The 24324-nt window shown below is 50.6% G+C and overlaps 1 protein-coding gene across 1 annotated transcript; it reads right to left on the bottom strand.

Moving 5' to 3' along the window:
* Positions 1-1563: 1563 nt before the first annotated feature.
* SOX10 (SRY-box transcription factor 10) lies at positions 1564-12058 on the bottom strand. Its single transcript, XM_012569183.5, has 4 exons — positions 11898-12058; positions 10223-10685; positions 4354-4619; positions 1564-4021 (listed from the first exon to the last, which is right to left on the bottom strand). The coding sequence occupies exons 2-4, from the start codon at positions 10630-10632 to the stop codon at positions 3306-3308; spliced, it is 1392 nt and encodes a 463-aa protein (XP_012424637.1). The 5' UTR covers positions 10633-10685; positions 11898-12058; the 3' UTR covers positions 1564-3305.
* Between the last annotated feature and the right edge of the window lie 12266 nt (positions 12059-24324).

The raw sequence follows: 24324 nt of genomic DNA, 5'->3' as shown, positions 1-24324 counted from the left end.
ACCCTCCGTGGAATCCTTTAATCACGTTGGTGCGGTGAAATTTCAGCCCTGAAATGGTGCCTTTGTGCAATCATTTTGGCGTCTGCCATGGAGCGCGGGGTCGTTTTCTTGTCCTTTTTTAAATTTTTTTTAAATGGCTTCTTTGTTCCCTACCGGACTCCCCTCCCCAGCCTTGCATCTGTATCAGATACGATTAAAGGGATAGGGAAGGATGCCGGGCCAGCTCCTACTAGGCTGCAGGAGGAGTGGTTAACCCCTCTGTTACCAGTGGTATTCTCAGTACTGTCTTACTTGCAACAACCCCCCTGTGTGAGAGGCTTCCCCTTCCGCTGGCGAATGGTTGAGGCAGAGCCCACTCACTTTCCTCATTTGCTTCTTGAAGAGCTGGAGTACTTATGTGATATTAAGAACTTTCTTTTCCCACTCTTCTGTTCATCCATGCTGTGTCACTTCTCTCTCCCACCCCTGTGATCAGCTTTCCTACCTCTAATTCCACCATAGCTTCCCTTCCTCCCTACCTGTGCTTCTAACTTGCTCTGCAGTGCCCTTCTGGGCTCTTCCCACAGCCTGTGATTTGAGGTATAGGTTTCTCCTCCTCTCCATGAATGGTCAGTGCTATTTTGCATGGAATTCTTTACGTGACATCACTATTATTAGATTAATTAAGCTATCATGCTGTGGATGCTCTTGGCCCTATACGGAACTTCATCCAAATAGTGCTATGCTTTTTAAAAAGCTTTGAACATTCCACAGTTTCTAGATGTTCTTCTTACTCTACTCACCCATAAAGTGTTTATTGAACAGGAACTCACTGCATCTGCTCACATGCACCAGCGCTGAAGCCCTTTGGAATCAACTTGTAATTGTTGGGAGTGTCTGTGGTAAATGGGCTTAAGAGATGTTCTTAAGCAGAGTGATACCTGCTACACATTTTTCTTTCCAGACAAGTTCAGATACCCTCCCAGGACCTGACTATTTACAGAATATCTTCTTCAACAAGTGAGGAAGTGTATGCATGTATTCTGGAATGTACTCTGTGTGTATGAGTGTTTGTGTTTAGGTTCTTGCTGGTGGGAGGCAAGAGGGTGGGGAGTTGAATTTTTACAGAGGAATTACTGGCTGCTTCCAAAATACACAAATTTGTGTTGGGGGGGGGGGGGGAAGTTTTTTTTGAAGGTATGTCACCTGCTACCTGGTCATAAGTAACCAAGATGAGAAACCCCACACCTCTATCCTAGAGAGCATTAATAATTGCACGAAGAAATTTTTGGGTGAAGCATGTGCAAAATAGTACTCTTGATTGCGTGTGCTGTATCTCATATGAAGAACAGAAATCAGTGTTAGTGCTTTTCTCATGGAAGAAATGACTGGAGGTGAGGTGTAAACAGAAGGTGAATTTCATATCCATGAAGAAGTCTAGACAGCCAGTCAGAATTGTACCTGTGTCCTCTTCCTGAGAGGCAGAGGACGGCTGTGCACAGGATTTGTGTGTGACCCATCACACATGTATTGGGGTAAAAAGCAAGAGACTTGCAAGGAAGAGGTCGAAGAAACCCAGACATGTGAAAATGAAACTTATAAGTTTATTATTCCATATGTTTAATGCAGAGTTAATGGTGCTAGGATGGCACAGAGACTGAGGAAAGGGAGGTAGGGGAGGAAGGTGCTACTTGCATAAATAAGGGGACAGGGCTGGAAGAGGTTACATGCGTACGGGGAGCAAACATTCTACATGATCTTTTCAGACACCACAAGGATAAGTCATCTGTAGCTAAGGGAGGCAGGAAGGTCATCTGACAGTCATATCAACAAAGGGATACAGCAGCACCCATCACAGTCCACATTTAGTTAAAGTCTCTTTCTAGATTGGAATATGCATTGAAAAGTCCCACAGTATGTCTCTGCAATCAACTGCCAGGAATCATATTTTCCTGTGGCAATTTTTGTGCCAGTCATTCCCTGGCATGACAAAACACCCCAGCCCTGGAGGTGACAAAGGAGAAGCAAGCAGACTGTCTTCAGATGCTGGGCTGAAAAAAGAGGTTGATCTCTAAGAGATAGTTACTTCCAGTTTGAAACCCAAAGGCACAGAAGATTACTTTGCACCTAAATAAGCTTCTTTCATCATCCGAGATTGGGTCTGTATCTACCTTGCTTAAAGCCACAGGAGTATCTTTCCATTCTCAGCATAGATGGGATGGAGGTGTTGGCTGACTGGGAGACATGATGGACGAATGAGTTCAGCCTGGGTTTGGAGTGGGAGCTCAAAGAGTACTGGAATCAACTTGGGGTGTTGACAAATGCATTGTAGCTTTCTTGGTGCCTCTTCATTTCATGCAGACACTGTCAGATATGGAAGAGCAAGGGCCAGGTTTGCTCAGAGGTTGTTTGGGGTTCTGAAGAGATTAGAAGAGACTGGGAGGCCAGAAATGCCAGACATGAATGACACAGAGTAATTTAAAAAAAGGAGGATTCACCCATAGCACCGTAATGGTTCATTGGTCCTTCCCCACCTCTTCTCTGCCTTCATATATGAACACGTGTGTGCACACAGGCTGTGATACGAGTAATGCTAAGACTGACCCCGTTGTTCCCAAATCCCACGTACTGTTCAGGCAAGCCTTCAAATCTCCATTCTGGGAAGAGTGTGGGATTAAACAGAGGCAAGATGGTAGGGAGAGGTGGGGAGAAAAGCTAGGGTGCAGCTGTGGAAATCAGCAGGGAAGCAAGCGTAGGTTGGTCTTCCAAGGGGTTCAAGATTCATGCATGTGTGAATCTTAGGCAGGACTGCTGCACAACGCTGATTGCAAGGAAGCCGGCCATGCCATCCTCCCTACTGCTCCTCCCGTGACACATCTGCCGAGGCTGAGCAGCCACCCAACACCTGCAGCAGGTGACAAAGTGTTGGCCATTGTGGCCTGTTGGAAACACTTGCAAACTCCCTGGAGCAGTGTGGGAGGGGAAGGAAAGGACAGTCTCTCTCATTGTACAGTCCAGGGTGCGCACAAGAAAACCCACCACAGACCAGTCACTCCATGTCTAGAATCCTCCTCATCTAGAAGGCCAGTAAGGCATCGCAAGCCAGTCATGTGGCCTGTGTGAAATTCATAAAGGGCAAAAGGATGATAAACCTTCCTCTAGGTGGGTGTGCCAGCAAGAGCTGGGATCAAGAAAGGCACTTTTATATGCTTGGTGGGTTCTGGTGGCTGGATGGCACTGAGTGACCTTGGAGTTCGGAGGCTCTTCTGCCTGTGCTGATTCTTCGGAGCCATTCCGTCGCTGCTTCGGTCACTGTTCCCCATTCCCTATGGTCTGGAGAGAGTTGTGTACACGGGCTGTTCCCAGTGTGTGGGGCTATGGGACTGTGGCACGGAGGGTGCAGGGTCAGAGATGGCAGTGTAAAGGGGACGTTGGGAAGGTCCCATATAGGAGAAGGCAGAGTAGAGGCCAGAGGCTTGGGTGGAATGGCTGTAGTAGGGTCCCGAGGGCTGGTGGTCTGGGTAGTCAAACTGTGGCCTGGAAATGGAGGGGAAGGCCGAGCCGTAGTGGGGCAGACTCAGGGATGTGTATGCAATCTGGGAGGTGGAGGGCTGGTCAGTATAATGGCCTCCAGGGGTGGACCCCTCTGTTTTCACCTGGGCCTTTGAGTCCACCACCGATGAGGTGGCGGTGGACAAGGAGACTCCATGCTGCTTGGAGATCCAGGCAGAGTGTCCGCTGGCCGCAGCCAGGGCGCTCCCGAGGCCGTAGCCAGCAGCAGCCGCTGCTGCATAGCCCCCGACATGGCCTGGGTGGCCAGCATGTCCGTTAGGCGGCAGGTATTGATCAAATTCATTGACATCAAAGGTCTCCATGTTGGACATCACCTCATGGCTGATCTCCCCAATGTCCACATTTCCAAAGTCAATGTGTGGCTTTCCCCCTTCCCCCAGGGAACGTCCTTCTCGTTTGGAATCGGCTTTGCCTGCCTGCATCTCGGTCTTAGGGGTGGTAGGAGGTGTGGGGGGCCCATGGCTCTGACCTGCAACGTGAAAAATATTTTGAAAAGGAAAAAGAGAGAACAGGTGAGTTACAGCTTTATGACTTGCTCTATACACAACCCATCTCTGTTCTTCCCAGTATTCCAGCAGCTGTCTAGACAAGAAATAGACAAAACCAAATCTCTTTATATCATCTTGTGGAAAAAAGGGAGGATGCAATGATATCTTGCCTGACTAGAGGAATGCAAGTGCCTCTGAAACTCAGGCATGTCCCTGTACTGCCGACACCAGCAGCCTGCTGGGCCATGAGTAAGGTGTGAGCTTCTGACTTGGCTGTAGTCTGTCAAGAGATTCACTGAGACCCCAGACTCACCTGAGGAGTGTTCCGGATGACCGTCAGACATGGGCGACCCTTCGCCGGGATGCCTGTGATCCAGGTGGGCATTCTTGTAGTGGGCCTGGATGGCAGCAGCCCCACCAGCCTCCCCTTCTACCTGGCCTTCACCCTCGCCCTGTGTGGCCTTGCCATTTTTCCGCCGGCGGGGCTGGTACTTGTAATCAGGATGGTCCTTCTTGTGCTGCATCCTCAGCCGCTCCGCCTCTTCGATAAAGGGCCGCTTGTCGCTTTCGTTCAATAACCTGCAGAGACCGAGGTGGTAAAGAAGAGGGAAAGGAGTGGGGCAGATCCATCAGAAAAAAACACCTATGCTCAGTATTGTGGCACAGGGTGTGTAAATCCAAATGCCAGGATGTTGCCCCATGGAGGGCACTTCCCAAAACAATAGGACGAACTTGGAGTGTTTCCATGGAGACAGCAATGCTTTCCTTCTTCTCCTTAGTCATTAAGCCCTGCCACTAGTTGGTGCCAGTGCTGGATGCCCCTTCCCTGCCTGTGTGATGCTTCTCACTTGAGTAAGTTTACCTTACCCTTTCTTCCATTGCCAAAGGGCAAAGCGCAGCCTTTTGTAGTTGTGTTAAATAAGGTTGGACAAGTTGCTTTTAAAAACTTCAGGAAAATTAAGGGCAGTTGCAATTGTCCTTTGGACAAAGGCAGTGTACTCCCTGTAGTGCTGAGTGTCCCATGTCTCTTGCTTTTCCCCAGACTATATTTGTTCCAGGTTAACATCCCCTCTTCTATAGGCTCTGCTCCTAGTTTGAGGCTGTATTGGAGCACCAGTAGCAGCAATTGATATTGACTCCACAGGGACCATGTAAAGCAACCCTTAGTCATCTTGCAATACTCTAAAAGGGAATTTGGAAGTTTGGAAAGGGCTAGAAACCCTATCAGAAAGAAAATTTGGAAGGGCTAGAAACTGTGTATTCTACTATTCCTGGAGCTCCTGCTCACCTCAGACATGGATAAAGCAAAAGGCTGAAGCACAAAGGACCAGCCTTTCTTGAACTTGGCCAAGCAGTTGTAAAAAATTTAGCTGCTATTTTGCTGGCTTTGTAGAAGTAGATGAGCCTTGGTCTCTGGATGAAAGGTACTGCAGAAATGTAAGATACTTGTCTGTATTCCTGCTAGATCATGGGCTGCTCTAGTTAAGGCTCTCTGAGGAAATAGTGAAATGCACAGGCAGGATTCCTCAGAGCACTTGAAGATTAAGATCAAACTCATTGCTCAAGCCTTTTGCAACATTTCAGCTGGAAGCAGTTCAATTTCATAGTATGATTTTCCTCCTCATATTCTTGTGACTCAAGGTCATCCTGCCTCCAACCAAAAACCAGTACTCTTAGAAGGGACTGGTCTTCTCATGACTGGGAACTCCAAACAGCCATTAAGAATGGCAGGGCTCAAAACAGCCAAAAAAAAAAATTCAATGTATGTTATGTCCCCACCTTTTTCTCCCCAGCAAAAGACCTACATGGGGATGGGACTGTACCAACACCTTGGCACCCCCGAAGCCATTAGCACTAAAATGTGACCAATTCTGTTTAGCTGTAGGCTCTCAGGAAGATATAAAGGCCTGAACTGACCTGAAAAACTGAAGATGTAGAGGAGGTATGCTTAAGGAATACACAGGTAAATCTAGTGGGTGATCAGATTACCAGCAAGTAATGGGTTGGTCCCTAAACACCCTTTCCCCCCCTACACCTTGTGCATCGCCACAGCTGGTAGACAGAAGGTGTGTGGCATGGTGCTGGCCTGGGTTCACTTCAGTCAGCCTGAGCAGGTTGTGGCCGCACACCACATTCCTCCACTGCCTTAATCCTGGAGATTAAAGCAACTGAGCCACCATGAATTCAGCACCAGCTTTCCTGTCTCCCTCCCACCACTGTATACCATGCTCACAAGTCCTAGAGGGCTCTAATCCCTCAGCCTGTGCTGCTCCAGAGACCTGCAAGGGTCAACCCTCATAGGCCTTGTGGACTGGGAGCAACCTTGCCTTGGCAAAACCTTCATCCTTACAGAACTTGGGATATGGAGAATTAAGGCAAAACCTGCAAAGCTCAGCCTCTGAGATCCAGCTTGTGGATGGTGTGAAACAGAGCCATTGGAGGCTACACAGGTGTCAGATCCCTGCCCTCTGAGCTATGCTGAAGTGCCTCACCTCCTCTCTCCTTGACAGCAGCCCATGGGTAGTGCCACCAACAGGATGGAGGCAAGTCCACTCCCCACATCTTTGCCTTCTCTCTAAGGCTGGCTGCTCCCTCCTCCCTCCCACTGGGATCAGAATTCAAATCAGCTTTAGCAAAGTGAAACTGGTGCGAGCAGGCAAAGGCCAGGAGATTTGGGGGGATTTGGATTTCACTTGCTTCCTGCCCTCCCCCTCCTGCCCCCCACGCTCTCCAGGCCATAATGCAAAGGAATCTCGCACGGGCAGAGAAGTTACGGATCACAGAGCAAAGCCCTTCATGGGGCTTATCCAAGCCTGACACCAAATGCTCACCCCTGAGCCGAGGGGAGAGGGGCAAGCATCCAGCGCCACGCTCTGGGAGGAGAAAGAAGGGCTAAAACCTTCCTGCTTGCCTCTCAGAGCCTCCCCTTCTGCTGCCTGGCATGGCACTGCTCTGTGTGCCAGGTGCCTGGCTCAGCAGCCAGAGGCCTGACCCTGGCTGGGGCTCAGCTGCAAACAAGTCGGTGCGGTGATGGGCTTGGCCACTGGAGCTGATGCAAGGCAAGGGCTGGCTGGGAGCAGAAAGCAGCCCTCCTACACGTCCATGGCCCTAGATTTTGTGGGCATGAACTAACTCCCTGGGTGTTGCCACCCTCATGCAAAGATCCCTCCATCAGGGCCCTTTGCTCCTCCCTACCAAGCCTTCCTCCCCTTCTTCCCGTGCCTCCCTTGTTTTCAGCCCCGGAGGTGGTGCTGGCTGGCATTTTGGCTGGGAGTCATGCTGACATTTTCAGCAGCCAGCCTCCATTTGAGAGCTGTTCCCTGTCCCACTCTGGGAAAAGAAACCATTCAAGGACAGATTTCGTGACCATCAAGCATAAAAACTCTCCCTTCTTTTTTAGTATGTCCCATTTATTGTCTACACCCATCACACACGATAATGGGTACAGACTGGAGAAAGTGGATGGGGCCATAAGCCCCCTGGCATCATGTTTGGGGTCAGACAGGTAACGTGGCCATCAGGGCATATCCTGCAGCCTCTTCCAATGAGGGCTGGTGCCTGTGGAGGACATGGCGGTGCAAATTCTGGGCTTTAAAGAAAAAATCTGGGCTGTTGCATCCTATTTTGCAGGTGCCTCTCAAGATTTTCATCCTTTCCCATCCCCACCCAGTGCTGATTGCTGGGGATTTGCTGGGTTTAAGGGTGGTCTGCAGGGAGTCCCTGTGGTCACCAGCCTTTGCCTTTAACCCACCCTTTATCTGTATAAGCCCAGAACAGCCAACATTTTCCAAAGCAACAAGCCATGGCAGTAGGGTTTCGGTGGCCACCTTTGCAAGGACATTCATCAAAAGTGTGAGGCTAAGCCATCCAGAAAAAATCTTGTCTGCTTGCAGCTGTACCCATGTGTAGGAGCTATACCTGGGGGACAGTGTAGATAAGGCAGTGGGAACCTCAGCAGAGGAGGCCCAGCCACACCATGACTGGAAGGCGAGGCTCTGGACTGCTATCCTGGTAACCTTGAGCCACCTCCTCTGGAGTTTTGTGGTTGATATTTCCCCCCAGCTTCACAGAAATACACATACATATGGCCAGATAGTGACTGTATCCAGCTTGCTGTGTTGTGTGGTCTCCGTAGGGGCTGGCACGGCTCGGAGAGCCTCAGCGTGCACTAGGAAAGGAGATATTCAAGAGAAGCACCCAGGTGGCAAACTCAGGAGCTTGCAACAACCCCAGGCCTGACCCCACAAGCTTCTCATCTGAGCAATGCTACCTGCCTGTATTGTGCCCCAAGAAACACACGGAGACCTTGTCCATTGTCTGGCGGCAGTGTCCCGCTGCTCTGAGTCCCATATGGCCAGCAGTGGGAGCCATGTCCTGGAAGCAGGGAGGCATGTGGGTGCATGACTGTGGCCATGGGCTGGGGGCTCTGTTTCCCTGTGCTCTGAGTGCAATACCTGAAGAGGTTTCACTGCTCTGCTATATTTTCTAGGAAAATGCAGTGCTTGGAGGGAGACACCATTGCTCTAAAATCTGGCAAAATTTTGCAGTAAAGGAGTGATATCTTGAAATCAACATTTCGGGAACAAAAATGGTGGGTCCCTCCCTCATCACCCTCTCTTTTCAACACAGCTTCACAATCCAGAGGCTGGCAGCAGAGCCCCAGGTTAAAGCAAGTGCTGTGGTAAAGAGAAGGCAGAGGAGATCCAAGCAGGAAAGAAGATCAGATGAGACATTCACAATCAATGCTCTGCCTTTGACTTCCCAAAGAAATTCCTCTGCTGGGGTTACATTAGACACTCAGGAGTCACGGTAAACAGGCTGACATAGCAGAGGGAGAATCTAATGCCCAATGGGTTGGTTCCTTGTGAGCTAGGCAGTTTGAAACCAGGAATTAATAGCTGCTACAGAGAGTGTGTTTTGAAGCTTCTGCTTCAAAAAATGTATCTTGGCTCACCCAAAACTGAGGGCTTCCTCTATGAAATGGTGTCAGGGTGTGAGAATGAGATGGCTGTTTGCATGAGCCTTGGTTTGCATTGATTGGTGTGAGGCAGGGGGCTGTGCTGGGGACTTGTGGCAGAAAGTAGATGGGGTTATCAGTGGAGAGCGTCTGATGGGAAGGATGCGGCACAGCCAGCCTGACACGTTTGGCTCCAGCACAATGGCTCTGCACACTCATGGGCTGGCTGCACTCGATGAGAGCAGCCTATGGATCTGCTAGAGGAAGGAGGGGAGGCTACTTGAAGGACCCAGGATCTGCACAAAGTGAAAATAGGTGCACAAACTGGTGGTGCTAAAGGACAAGTGTATGTGTGCTAGTGAGAAGGGAGGGCATCTCTCTGGGTGCAATGGAAGATGGGGTTTGTTTGAGCCAGCATATTCCAAGAGAGCCTGGAAAGGCTGGGACTCTTGCAGGTCTCTTCCTCTCTGCTAAGCCTCAGCCCCTGTTTCTACCTGTGTCTCTTCTTGTCCATCTCACTGCACTTGCGTGGCTTGCCAAAAGTGGGACCATACAGGGAAGGATGCGTGTCGGGCTCTGACTGCCTGTCTCCTTTCCCCTGACCTTCCTTCTCAGCTGTAAATTGGTTTCCCTCTTGTTTTGTGGCACTGACCATAAAAGAAACCCTGTTAGTGCTGGGATCTGAGTTCAGACAGGCTTGAGGCAGCCACCTGTGACTTAGCTCTTAAGTCTTGAGCTCAGCCAGTTTACTGCTAGTGCACAGCTGAGCCCTACAGGGAGGGTGAGCCAAGAAAACAAGATTTCCCCAGGCAGTCAGGCAGGGAGGACCAGAATGAGAGTGTCCTCATCAGGAACAATAGGGAAACTTAGTGGGAAACACATGGAAAAAGCATCTGCCCGGGACAGAGGTGAGCTCTGCTGCAGAAGAGCTCCCTACATCCAGCCACCACTCTAGCTTCAGTCAACAACTGTGCCTCCTGTGAGGGGACTCACCACACAGAAGTCCCCTCAAGGGACACCCCTTCCATCCTGCTGAGTCTCCATCCTTCCACATAACTACACAGTCCTCTAGAGGACACCTCCAGACCTCAGCCAAGAAGGCAGAAGGCTGACATAACGCTTTACTACATATGGGTGAAGTGGCATCCTGTTGCCACTTTTCTCTGGTTTTCTGTTTCTTTTTAACTGCTTTCTTACCATCCCACCTTCCACCAGTCTCTCTTACCTCCAGAGCTTCCCCAAGGTCTTACTGAGCTCGGCGTTGTGCAGGTGTGGGTACTGGTCAGCCAATTTCCTCCGGGCAGCCTGTGCCCAGACCATGAAGGCATTCATGGGCCGCTTGACATGGGGTTTGCTCTTGTTACTTCCATTGACCCGGACGGGCATGGGAACCAGGGTCCAGTCATAGCCGCTCAGCACCTGGCTGACTGCCTCGCGGATGCACACCGGGAACTTGTCATCATCCGCCTCTGAGTCTTGCTGTTCCTTCTTCACCTTGCCCATCTCCCCATTCCCAGAGCCAGTGAGGTGTGGGGAGTTGTCTGATGCCATGGACGGTCCTGGGGAGAGGCAGTGGTGGTCTTCAGAGCCCACTGGGCTCATCTCCACCTCCGAAAGGTCTTGGTCGTCAGCCATCGTTGCTCTCAAGCCTTCCCTCTTCCTTCTTACTGTCCTTCTTGCTGTCCTCACTGGGGAGGGAAGGGAGGAAGAAAAAAACAAAGGAAAGAAAGGAAAAAAGGAGGTAAAGAAAGAAAATGAGAAGCAACCACCAAATCTGAAAGGGACTCCAAGGTCTCTGAAGAACTGACCACGAGACAGGGGCTGCTCAATTAAAGAGCAAGCAACGCAATTGCCGTGCACACCGCAGAACCCGTGATCAGTGGGGGTGGGGATGGGTCGGGGCCCCTGATTAATTGGGATATTGCTCCCTATCTCTGCAATCATGTGAAGCTGACATGTGGGGAAGGGGCTGCAGCAAGAGGGATGATGAAGGTTGGGGGTCTGAAAGGAGAGAGACATGCACCATTCTGCCTGGGCACAGCACCCCACAGAGGAGTGTAATGTGGAGGACAGCCACCAAACTTGTGTGGGCAAGTGCCCCTTTATTTCAAAGACACGCAGTGAAATGTTTGGGGGGAAGCAAGGGAGGGGAAGCACCGGCACCGTATCTATAAGCCAGAAGGGACTGATACCCCAGGTGCCAGGGAACCTGAGCGGGTGGCCCCACCACACAGAGAACCAGCCCAGGCCTGGGATCCACACCCAGAGACCCTGATTCCAACTGTGAGAAAGTGCTTCTGCGGGGACATCTCATCCCATGCTCTCACAGCTGATAAACCAAAGGCATAAAATACATCTACACTTCATCCACACACCCCCTCCATTATATGCGTGTATGAATATGCATACTCACATTCGTGTATCTATATCTGTATCCGTATCTATATCTATATATACCCAGACAAAAACACAACCAAGTTTAACTTTGAGACAAGACATAGCTTTGGGTTGCCTGTCCCACACGCTCCACTTTTCTCCTTCTGTCTGCAGTCACCTCTAAAAGTCCCTGCTGCTGTGCAGCTGTTCCCCCCTAAGAGAAAGAAACACTCTAAAAATAAAGGCCTCTCTATACTCCCCATCTAGAAATTAAAAAAAAAAAAAATTGTGGAAGAAGAGAAATTAAAAAAAAAAAAAAAAAGTGATGGAAAAGCATGCCTCTGGCTTAACTGGAAAAAAAAGCCAGTGCATAGCAAGAGCTGCTGTCCCTCTAGTTTTGGAGGGCAACACAGATTCTTGTTTGGGAAAATGAAAAAAGGAAAAAAGTAAGAGAAGGTAGAGGGGGGAAAAAACGTGAACAAAAGTGTGTGCGTGTGCAAGCGAGCTCAGGTAGGAAAACTTACATTGCTGGCCGGTGTGCCGTGCAAATCCTGCGAGGGCTGTGATTTGTATCCCAAATGCCCCCCTGCTCTCTCTCCCAGCCCCAGCGGTGTCGGGGCGCGCAGCACGGGGAGGCTCTCAAGCGAGTGCCATTCCTGGAGGGAAGCTTGGTTTTTACTAATACCCCGGCTGGATGTCTCTAGCTGGCTTTGCTGCTTAGCACCGGGGGAGGGAAGGGCGGAAGGTGGAGCCAAGCACTCCTCAGAGCCAGAATACGGTCAGCCAGGGACGGCGGGGAGGGGACACAGGCAGCCCCCACCCCACCTCAGGCACCAGTACATTCCCTGTTTTCCATGGTGCCAGCTTCTTCATGAGAATTGCTGGCATTGCTGCTCTCGGTGGCACGGCCATCCCAGATATGGTGCTGGAGGATTCAACCCTGGCAGGTTGGGGTGGTGGGATGCTGGAAGGGATGTGGGTGGTTTGGGGAGAAGGATGTGCATCCTCAGGATGGGGGTCCTCCTCCTTCTCCCTGATATCATGGCTACTCCTGAAGGATTTAGCACTCCCCATGTACTAAATGAGTCCCTAGTCCTCATCACAGAGTCGCATGAGGATTCCTCTATGCTGAAACAAGTTGACCTGGGACCCTGGGTCAAGGCACTGTGAAAAGGGCATCATTCAGACCTGCATCTGCAATGTAGGGAAGGGGATGCAGGGGATCAGAAGTGTTCTGAGGGTGAAGGACATCAGGTCCAGGAAAATGCCATGCTGCTGGACAGTGGATATCAGTTCGAGACTTCTTAAGATTTTTGCACTCTAGATTTTGGGCTCTGTGGGATCTTGCCAAGACAAGCAGGCTCTTCTTCCTCCAGCATGCTGAGCTGCTCCTATAGGCAAATGAGGTCTCACAAGGAAAATGGGGTTTCCTAATGAGAAGGACTCTCACACTCGCTCACCCTCATTCTTGCCACTTGTGCACTGGGACACGTAATAGATCTCAGCTTTCAATGGTTTAGAATGCTCTCCCTTACGTCTTCTGTATTCCAGCTCACTTTCCTTCCCACATGCCTCTGGTAGCTGGTTTCTTCAATTTCCTTTGTTACCAGGGCTTGTATAGACCAACACCAACGCTGTAACCATGAGAAGTCACCCACAAAAATTCTGATGATCTCCTATGGTAGCAATGAGATAAACCCAGCTCCTGCCCCAGCTCCCCGCTGGAGACCCAACCTAAAGACATTTCAGTGCTAAGTCAGAAAATACAAAGAGATTAATGCATATGACCCAGGCAAACAGCTTGGAGGGATTTCAAGAACATTTCTACTCCTATAACAGATATTCACTCTCCAGAAGCTTTGTGTTAGAAAGACTCAGAAAACCACTGGCTGGCACCACACGAACTGTGAGGGAGCCAGTCCCAAGGATGGTGCTGAGCACCTGAGCTAAAGCCCTCAGAACAAACCTGTGGGACTGGTTGCTGCCCCTGTAAACTGGCTGACAACTTAGGGCTGTTTCCCTGCATGCCTGGTGTTGTCTGGAGTAAATAAAGCTCTGAAACCATAGGGTGGCTGCAGGGAAAACCTCACTAAATCCCAGTGAGAAGCCTTTACTGACCAGACCTGGGAGGGCGAAGTGCCCATACCATTGGGATCAAGCAGGGAGCTCTGCCTAAACAGGCTACTTGCACCCCACAGAAAAAAAACTGTCAAGGGATCATCTACCTTTCTTCTCTTCAGTATTACCTACTCTGGAAAAAAAGATGGGTTCAAATACTTTTCTTCACATGATGCTTTTTTCCCTTTGGAAGAGAGGAATGTGAGTGTGTTTTTGATGACAAGAAAACCCAATGGAGAGCCTCACACAGCAGCATCGAGGCCCTGCTTTCTTGGCCAAAGCAGCAGCTGATCAACCTCAAGTCTTGCCATTTGGGATGAGTTCTCTCACCAACAGACACCCCAGCTGTAGTTGGCACAAGAAGAGGACTCAAACCCCAGATGGGCAATTTGGCAGCTCACCCTCAGTCTGGCATGCAGATGACCAGCAAAAACAGCTGAGGCAAGGTCAGTTCCTATTCAGTTGTCTGTGGCCCACTGGATCCAGAGTCAGTGATACTGCAGAGCTCATGGCACCTTCCCCCAGCCAGTAAGGGTCATCCTCAATCTACAGGGGCCCTGCATAGGAGTGTGGGAGAACTGGAACTGGAAGTTTGGTCTCCTGCCCCTCAAGAAGGCAGCCTCTGCTGAGAAACACTGCCCTGCTTGTTTCCCTGGCTGTGGCCAACCTCCAATCTGAAGCAGGGAGGGAGAATGACACAGAAAATAGCCAGAAAATGGTGTTTATTTGGTCTCCCTTCAAGTGACCAGTTCCTGTGGATTCCACGGGAAAGAGGCAGTGTGGCAGAGATTTCTTGTTTTCCTCTGGAGGGGGGATACAGGGTGTAGGGCTTCACATGGTAGAGAATGAGAGGCCAGGGGTCCTCTAGTGCTTTGCTGGAGGGAATCCCCAGTCAGGAGACAAAAAAAAAAGAGCCCCACAAGGCACTGAGTACAGTCTACAGCCTGCTCAGCTCGCACCCGGAGTGCAACAGGTAAACTCTGCAGGGAGAACAACTCCCAGCTAGGCAAGAAAGGAATCAGACCTAGAAGGGATTTCTGTAACCTCCAGGGCACTGGACCAGTGTTTTTCCCACTGCTCACCATTCTTGTGAGAGCCTGTTGCCACCAGCCAGGAGCCAGTTTATGCCTCGTTGCAGAGCCATGGGTGGCTCAGCTGCAGAGAGGGGTGTCCTCCAAGGAGCATGTACCAGCCACACAGTCTCTGCAATCTCAGTGTCTCCTTGTATTTAAATGTTGAGTCAGGTGCTTTCCCCCTCCATTCTGCTTTTCTCCAGTTCTTGTATTTTGTCTCCTTTAGTCCTGCCTCTGCTTTTTGAATTCTCCTTTATTTTGCAGTCTGTTTACCCCTTTTTTCAGCCCCCTCTCAGAACACTGAGTGTTTGTATATCCTTGTCCAAGTCTCTTCTGTCCACGTGTCCTGTGTTCACACCTCTCCCAAGGATGATAGGAAAGACACCGTGCTCCAGGCTGGCTGCTTGGTGAACAAGGAGCATCATTGCAGCGGCACCTGCTCGGTAGGGTTTCAGCAAGAGGACCACATTGGTGGGACACCTCCTCCACCAGGGTGGGACCATGGAGGTTTCAGGGGAGGGGTTTTGCTAGATGATACCTATCCCCTGCACCTGTGGTGAGGGAGGAGTCAGAGGGGAGAGCCTGTCCACAGCAGAGGAGCAGCAGGATCCCCGGCAAGAGAGCCAGCTTTTGTCCCCTGCCCAACTCGGGGGCACAGCGCTGGTATTGTCCCAGGACTGCCTGGGAAAATGGGAGGGGTTCCCTGTGAAATCTTTCCATACAGTAAAACAGCGTCACAGCTGGGGAGCAAGGAGGGGACGATACAGACATTCGAAAAAATACACATACACACCCCCCAGCCAAACAATACCCACAGTGTGCTGAGGGAAAGGGAGACCCATGAATTGGGAGTTTGATAAGGATTTTCTCCCGCGCGCGCCTGCTCTCTCAACAGCCCCTTCAGTTTTCCCAACAACCCCCCCTCCTTCCCTTTCTGGCTTTCTTGTTTGGGCCTTAAACAGTGCACAGTCTTTGTTCAGGATACAGGTGAATGACAATCATGTGATTAACACACACTCACACACACGCACGCACGCACATAAAAAGCTTTTTAAGAGCGTCCAGCTTGTTGCAGACCCAAAGACGGGAGAGGAAGCCCAGGCTAGGAGGAGCTGAGGCAGCGGCAGTGGCCAGGATGGGGACAGCCACTGGGATGGATGAGCAGGCACCACCGCCTCTTTGCAAAATCCCCTTCTTGTGGAAGTGGGCACGTGAGACAATGAGGGGCAGGTGGTTGGGGGGGTGGGGGAATGGTATGGGATTTGGGGGTGGGAGGGGGTCTTGCACCTGTTGCCTTCTTGCCTGTGCCAGGCAGGTTGGTGTGGATTTGCTGTGGCTGTATCTCCCCTGTGATGCTGTGGGAAGGACAGGGAATGGCCATACCAACATCATGTTAGGGAGGGAAACTAGATTTCTTACACCAAAGCCAAACCCTTGTCCTGCCCTATCTCCAAAGTGGGATTTGCATCTTTGATGGCATGAAGCTTGCTGCTGCTGCCTGACATGGCTGGTGGGCATGACTTGGTGAGGAAGAGGATGGGGACAGCCCTCCTACTGGAAAGGGGGTCTGTCTCCCTGCCCATGATGGAGAAAGAGGGAGACAGAGGACCAGGCAACCCAGATGGTCATGGGAGGGTTGAAGATGTCAGGGACAGCTGACCCACACTGGAAGTCCCGCTATCCCAGTCAGAAATAGTATACCAAACATCCACAGTGCATGTCCCCTTCGGTGTGAAGATGCCACTGGGCCTTATCACACCCCATCATCATGGCCATGGGATAGCTGGGAAGCTCATTACTCAGTCCTGTGGGCAAGTAGAACCTAGTGGCCAGGTGGCCCCCACAGAGGAAGTCATGAGAAAATTGGAAAAATTAGAAAGGTTTCAAAGCATTACTCTTTTTATTCGATGATTGCATAAGTGTGATGCTCTGAGAAAAAAAAAAAAAAAAAACCAAACCCAGGGAGGAGCAAAGGGAAAGACCACTATAATGTCTGGAAAACCTGTGAGTCTGCAGATGGTCTGACTCGTGAGACATCATGGGACATGACTGATGACAGCCTGAGAGAGATCAGGACCAGGTCGTACCCTTTGCTGGAGCACCCAAGCCCAGCCCTGTCTCCACCACTTCCTCATGCCCTTCTCTCCAAATTCTTCTCCCATCCAATGTCATGACTGCTCTCCCAGGCTCCCAGAGTGTGGGTCATTTTCAAGGCTTGTCCACGAACAAGAGGAAGCAGAGGGTCCCTGAAGGCCATGTTTGTGTCATCCTCCTCAATTCTATGTCAGCCACACTCTCCAAAGAGCCTTTTGATTTGCCTTGTGCCATAGGCAGCCTTCCAGCTGAGAGCTGGGCACCGAAACCACTGCTGGGCTCTGATCTTCATCACCCCTCACTGCTCTTGGCTGAAGCTTCCACTGTTTGTCCTAGACCCTTCCAGGTGTCTCTGAGCTTCCAGTCGTGGGCATTGATGAACTGGTTGTTTGCGATGCAGCCTGAGGAGAAAGGAAGTGGTGTGGGTCAGTCAGGAAATGCAAAGTGCTGCCTGCAGCCCTAGCTGTGTTTTGGCAGCACCATATAGCATCCATGTGGTTACAGGACAGCTGCAGGGACTGTGCAGGAAGTTTTGCCATGGGATTTCAGGGGAAACACAAGGCAGTCAGTGCCTGGAGTTGTTTATTGGTGGACTGGGCTGTTTGACAATCCAGTGTCCTGTGCAGGCAGCTAAAGAAATGTCACAGTATCACAGACAATCCTTCTCCAGGATTATCATTCTGCATGGGCAACAAAGCCTGGATGGTGCTGGCTGGTGCATAACTCTGCACTCCCATCACCTCAAGGGGGGGTGGGAGTCTTCAGGAAGTTCTCTGGGGACTGGGTCTGGGATGTGGTTGCAGAGTCCCTCCTGGCTACAGAGCAGGAGTAAAACCTGTTCTCTCTCCAAGGGATGCTGCGGGATGCCACACGTGCAGGATACCACAATGTTGCTGCCACTGGTGTATGGCCTTGATGTGGCCAAGCAGACTTTGCTCAGCTGCATTTTTTGTTCTAAAGCAGTGGATTACAGTGCCAGCTGCTCCGGAGAGGAGGTGAAGGGAAAAACTTGTGGAAAGTAGGGAGGAGAATAATTTGTGAACATTGCAAATATCCCAGGCAGCTCTCGGCCTGTCATCTTGGCCAGTCTAATGTTTCATGGGCATGGCAAGGACCTGTGATGGCTAAACGGGACAATTTTCCTGCATTACTCAGGTCTGGGAAGATCAAAGAGGAGTGGGGCAAGTATGTCTGTCTGCTACCTGCTTTGATAGATGGCACAGAGCCTGCCTGGCTGTTAACCCCTGCATGTCCTGCTGAAGAGGACAGGTGTAGTTCCAAAAGGCTAACCCCAAAAAGCATGCACTGAAGGGGCAGAGCTGGAGGAGAAAGACCAGGTTGCCTGTTCTTGGATGGAGCCTGGCATACCCAGTGTTATGTAATGGAGGGAGCTGGATGCTCTCAGTCTGCACAGCAGATGAGAGATGCCTAAAGGGAAAAAGAAGGGAATTGTACAAGATTGGGCAGAACAACCAGAAAAGGGGATCCTCCCAATAGGACGTGTGTCTGTAGCAGTGCTGAGTGACCCCAGTGGGCTCATTCTGTGGTGGTCAAGGTGGCTCCAGGGTGATCTTCACCTCTACTAGTCCCCTGGATGCAGGGAGGCTCCTGGGGAGCCGGGGGAAGGGTTAAGTCAGGAAGGCTTCAGCCTGCTGCCTTGGCCCCTGTAATTCCTCCAGAGAGTAGGACTGGGAGAACAAGGAGCCCTTTCTGTTCACAGGAATTAATAGCAAAGAGTCATCTGGGGTGTCATTCAAGCCCTGATCAGCTCCCAGAGGAATGTGAGGGAGAATGAGTGAGGGAGCACGGCCTCAAGGCACCAGAGCTAGGGCAGGAGAAGTTTGGCTGGTAACCAGAGTTACCAGCCAGCATTTGGGCAGTGGGACTGTCTTCCTCTTTACCCCAGCCTCTATGTCCCCTCTGCCCTGTGCAGGGGCTCAACCTGACACCCATATTCAAAGGGCTCTCAAGCTTGTCCCTTGTTACCCATCCCTTCATCCTGGGGAGGGGTGAGATATCTCAGCCCAGCACCACGGCCTGCCCTCTGCTGAGCCTGGAGGGATGGGCCAGGCAGCCAGGGGCCAGCACAGACCCACTGCTCTCACAGTGGACGTGAAGTCCAGCAGGCATCCCCTTTCCAGGGCTGTCTCACCACCCCCAGACTGTGATGGCAATGTTGTTGTCCTCCCAAGCAAGTTTGCCCATGGAGAGGGTCTCCAGGGAATGCTCAAGCACAGAGGGATACGAGGCTGTACCTCAGGGTTCAAAGTTCAGTGCTGAAGCTTTTGCCACTGCAACAGCTCACTCAAACTCACCTGGTCACTGCAATTTCAGGAGAAAAAGATCAGTCTTAAGGATTTGTTATGCTGCCGTTTCACGGTGCTGCTTCATGGCTACACAGGAAGGCTTGAAAATATTGCAAGGTGGCACTGCAGCTTTGCCTGTAGTGACAACCAACTCTGGTGAGCTAAGGAGAGATTTTGGGCACATCTCTACTTTCCTGAGAAGGAGACCTTGGAGTGATCTATCCTCTTCCATGACCCCCTGCCTCCTCTCTGCCCAGCTGCATCATGGGCAGCCCGTGTGACAACACCTGGTCGCACAGGGTGACTTAAGGCTCTGGTGATGCAACGTGGTCAACTCTACCACATGAAATACAGAACCTTCAGGTCGGCTCTCAGTGTGTGCATGGCCACAGCAGGGACAGCAACCTGAGCTCAGCAGCCTGGCAGCAAGTGTAGGTGAGGCAGACAGTGACCTGTGTGCAGTGCGAACAGAGCCGTGCTGGAGTCATCAGCTGCTTTTGCTGGCCAAAATATATCTCACCAAAGCCTCCCCTCCTTCCCCCAGCACCAGGTCAGTGTAAAACCAGGCTTAAACACCAGCCTGCATCTCAGCATCCTCTGGGAGACGCATGCTGCCACTGGGATGGACTCTGCCTGTGCCTGCTCCCTGTGCCATCACCACTGCCACGATGAGCACTCCTTGTCATAGAGGGGTTAATAAATGATGCAAGAAAGAAGCCCTTTAATGCACAGTGACCTTTGGCCTTTCATAAATCACAGTGTTGGGCTGCAAGTACGCGGGGGGCACGAGGCGTTTGGGGGAGAGGATGGGAGGGGGTCCATGCAGCTGCACCACGGAGTTGACATTGTTCCCACCATCACTAAAGTGCAACAAATCCCTCTATTGTGTTCCTGGTTTATCTGGTTCCTCTTGTTTATTAGCAGAGGTTGTTTGGCGCTGGCTCCAGCCCTGGGCGGGTGGAAAGAGTGTTGGCACGCACCAGAGAAGGGGAGGGAGGGAGTGGGGGGGATCGGGACTGGAGGACGAGAGCAGTTCATCAATGGCTGTATTGTCCCATCTTTTTTGTTGCTCCTGTAATGATATGTTCGAAAAAAGGGGATTAAAAAAAAAAAAACAGGCGGGGGTGGGGGGAGACGAGAGAGGGAGAGAAAGACAAACTGCACAGAAGGACTCGATAAGAATGGCCGGTCTGGGCCCACAGCGGATGCTGTTGCAGCTGGGGAGGATGGGTCGGGACAGAGCCGCGACGGGGCTGCTCTGTGTCTTTATGCTGCTTATTCAGGTCGGAATCGTGAGCCCCAGTGGCTCAGGCTGGACCCACCCGTGCCAACTCTATTCATGGCCAGCCGGGCCCACGTGCGCATGGCAGGGAGGACGGGGCGGCGGGAGTGAGGAATTGGGGCTGGCGAGGAAGGGGGAGGAAGGCTAATCCTCACATCCCTCGAGACTGAACCTGTCTTTACACAGAAGAGGCACTTGTGGGGCAGAGCATCTTCTCAAAACACTGTCAGTGTCTTTCACCCTGCTTGGTTGTTGTCCCCCAACATATCCACCCATTCTAAGAAGTAGTAGGGTCCCTTCCCAAATTAGCAGGGATTTTCTTGCATCCAGACTTTGCTTATGCTTGCATTTTTTTCCCTGGAGGTGCCTATGGGCGCATGCCCATGAAGAGCTCCACTAGTTTTCATGGAGATCAGTGGGACAGTGATCCCAAGGGTTGATGGAAAATGGTAACACTTTGGTTGCCTCTTTGCTTAAAGGTCATTGCCAGCAGAGTAAAACTGCCACAAGCACAGAGGCTTTGCTTGTCATTGCTCTGCCTGTGCTGAAGGGATGCAAACATCCCTAAGAGGAGCACATCCCTCCGTAAAGAACCTCATTGAGATCAAAGTGAAGTTTAACAATAGAAGAGTGAAATTATGTCCGGGATGCATTTAGTTCATTTCAGGCCTGGTTTTATCCCAACCACACTGTCTATTTCTTCTCCAGTGCCTCCACCACTTCAGAGGTGTCAGGTAGGGCCATGTTGATCTGAACATGCATAGAAACTCTGTGGTGATTTAAAATTTTTATTTCAAATGGCATAACTCAGAGATTGAAATATTATTCTGAACTTTAAATAGCAAGTTTTATTTCATTGTTTTAGGGTCTTGTGACTGACCTCTCATCTTTCAGCCTGTGTCAAGTTTTAAATGCAAAATGCTGGCTTGACACAAAATGTCCGAAATTCACTTTGAAAATGTCCATTCACAGCATTTTGGCATTTAGAAAAGAATAATTCAGGAAGATTGCCTTGAAATGAAATGTTTTGATATTTTAAAAATCTGTCTCCCACTCACTTTCCACTCAAAAGTGCTTTTTGAATTATGTCTGAATTTGCAACTTCATTCCCTTGAACTCCCATTTCTTAGCAAATTATTTACCAATAAATGCTTCCCTGGTACCAGCCATTCCCACCCAGTCATGCCACATCCTTGCCATAATTGGGAGGTCTCAGGGTCTCCACAAAGTGGTGGAGCATGCTTGGATTTCTGGTTTCCCTGAGTCCCACCTTGGCACAAGTGATCTCAGAACTCACGGCAGGCCTGCCATCAGTCTGTGTCACCCACTCCGTGAAGGTCAGGCATGAAGCCCAGCAGTGGCACTGCTGTAGCTTTGTGACCTTGAAAATTGAGGTTAAGTTCATGGAACGTGGTCACAGACATTTGTGTGGTGGCAGCTCAGGGTGTTTCTAGAGGGACATATGAGGAGTGGCAGAGATGTGAAGGTCTGAGAGGATGGAACAGGACAGATCCCCCTCATCGCAGGGATATACGTCAGTGCATGCAGAAGAACCTCTTTCAGCTGAGTGGGAAATGAAGTGTGTCAAAGCCAAGAAGGATTGCTGACTTGATTAGAGTTAACATTTTTCATCCTCCCTTCTCCCATGACGACATAAAATGACAGAGTGAATTTGCCATAAAGAAATGTGCAAGGTAGTGATGACAGGATTATACTAGTTGCCAGCAGCTTCCCAATCCTTCATTTAAAGAGTGGTTCAGCTCCCCACCCCCTCCTCTGGTCATTGCATCTCTTCAAGAAAAGTTTGATGAGTTTCTCCACTATAGGAAATTCTCAAACTGGATTCTGGCTTCCCTCATCAGATCCTGCTCTGTATCCAGCAGTTACTTCCAGTGTTAACTAAAGCATCTTCATGAAACCTCTGAAAAGAAAAAATAAATAGGCAAGATTCAAAGCATGAATAGGCAATTATCCAAGCAACTGGACCAGAGGGAATGGGCAGAAACTGATGCACAAGAAGTTCCACCTGAATATGAGGAAGAATTTCTTTACTGTGCAGGTGACCGTGCAGTGGAACTGGCTGCCAAGGGAGGCTGTGGAGTTTCCCTCACATTCCAGAATTGTCTGGACACAATCCTGTGCCACGCCCTCTGGGATGACCCTGTGTGAGCAGGGAGGTTGGTGTAGGTGACCCGCTGTGGTCCCTTCCAATCTGACCTGCTCTGTGATTCTGTGAATAATTCTCAGCAGCAGTCCATATTACTTCTTGTTTAGATAAATCATCCGGGTCCACTTGTCCTTCCCATCCTCCAGTCCAGTGAGAGGGGACTTTATAGGACTTCTGGATTACAAACCCAAAGAGTTACAGAGTTTTCCTTGAAAACATTTGGTCACATAATGAATGTTACAGCAAACTGGAAATAGTTTTCCTGGACCAACCTGAGCTGGTGGCAAGATCAATCCTACACTTGAGCTGGACAGTCGTGGGAATGTATTGAAACCAAGTCCCATTTGACACTCTCATGTCTCTCTCTTATCTCATGGACAGTCTAAGCTTGGCTTAACCTAAGACTACCTCCCAGTCTCACCAACCCTCACAGCAGGTGGCACTGGTGACTTTGAAGAAGTTAGCATCTGTCCAAAATATGACACGTGGCAGAAAGGACAGAGCACTGGGACCTGGATTTATGCAGGCAAGTGTACCCCGAGTGTCCTCAAGCCTAAGGCTACCTGAGCTTCTTCCTCTGCAGGCAGCATCTCGATCACTCCGCAGATGTCCCCAGGAGCATTCAGTCAGCAGTGGTGAGGACAAGTCAGGTTACCTCAAGGCTGTACCTGCAAAGTGCAGCAGGTAATGGAAAATAAAATAAATGCATGCACTTGAACATGACGTCTCATCCCAGACCATGTGGGAGACATTCCTCGGACTCTGAGGTCTCAGCTGAGCTCAGGGTAGGCCTGACTACTTTCAGTGGCATTCCTTGGGGCAGGGACAAGACTGTGGCACTGACCACGAACTTCACAGTCCAAGCTGTTGTCAAGAATCTTATCACTAGCTTTTGCTTCCCAAACTCCAGGGAAATTCAAGGAATCACTTTTCTGCCAGCAATGGTCTGGGAGTTTTTAAATAGGAGCAGCACTGAGCTAGAAATTCTTAACAAGCCCAGATCAATTTCCTAATCAAGAGGTACATTTGGGATGTTTTAAACCTAAGTGCTACCTCTTGGGAAGAGCACAGGCTCTGCTCCTCAAAGACAGTCGAACTCTGTGCACTTTGCTCAGGAGCAGGAGAGGAGTCACAGCCCCCGGCATGCATGACACGGTGACTAGAGGAGCATGGCACTGCTGGCGGAGCATCCCGGCCCAGATGGCACAGCTGAACCTGCCGGGTGGCAGGGGTGGCAGGGCTCCCCGGCACCGCCGGCTGCACGGTGCCTGCTCCCACGCTGTCCACAGCACAGCTCTCTGTGTCCCCTCTTCTCCCTGCCCCCCTGGAGACATCGTGGTCCCCTGACCACCAAGGTGGTCCCTCTGTCAGGAGTCCCCTGGCTTACTGCTCAGCTCTGTTTGAATGGTGGCACGAGAATTTCTCCCTCATTTGCACCCCCCCACCAGCCCCCAGCCATCAATATCCTCCTTCCCTGCCTCCCTCCTCCTTCCCCGCCGCCTCCCCCTTCTCTCCCTGGAACTTCCCTGCAGCTGCAGAGCTGGCCAGACAATCGGGTGTTTTAGAGAAATACATTTTTGGGCTAATTTGCCATGCATAAGTGTTTCTCTTACCCTTTAAAGGCAGGGAACAAAGAGCACATTCTCTGCGAGCTCTGCCCTGTTGTGAGCAGCCCTGCAGCTGTACAGCACTGTGCTACCCTCCTCTCTTCTGCTCCACTCCCTGCTAGCTGTGTAAGGAGATGGGGTTCTGCTTCTCCCCGGGAACACAACATCTCCTACCCATCACCACACATTTATTTCTGCTTTGGGTTTTTTTTTTTTTTTTAAAGCAGAGACAGAACAAGTGCAAAGGGAAAGGATTTGGCAGCACTGTGTCCTAGACTGACTTGCCAGATCCTCCAGGTAGAAT

Source organism: Taeniopygia guttata, chromosome 1A (genome assembly GCF_048771995.1).
Source record: "Taeniopygia guttata chromosome 1A, bTaeGut7.mat, whole genome shotgun sequence".
NCBI classification, from domain to species: domain Eukaryota; kingdom Metazoa; phylum Chordata; class Aves; order Passeriformes; family Estrildidae; genus Taeniopygia; species Taeniopygia guttata.
The sequence above is the reverse complement of the archived record's forward strand: the minus strand, read 5'-3'. Positions and strand labels throughout refer to the sequence as shown.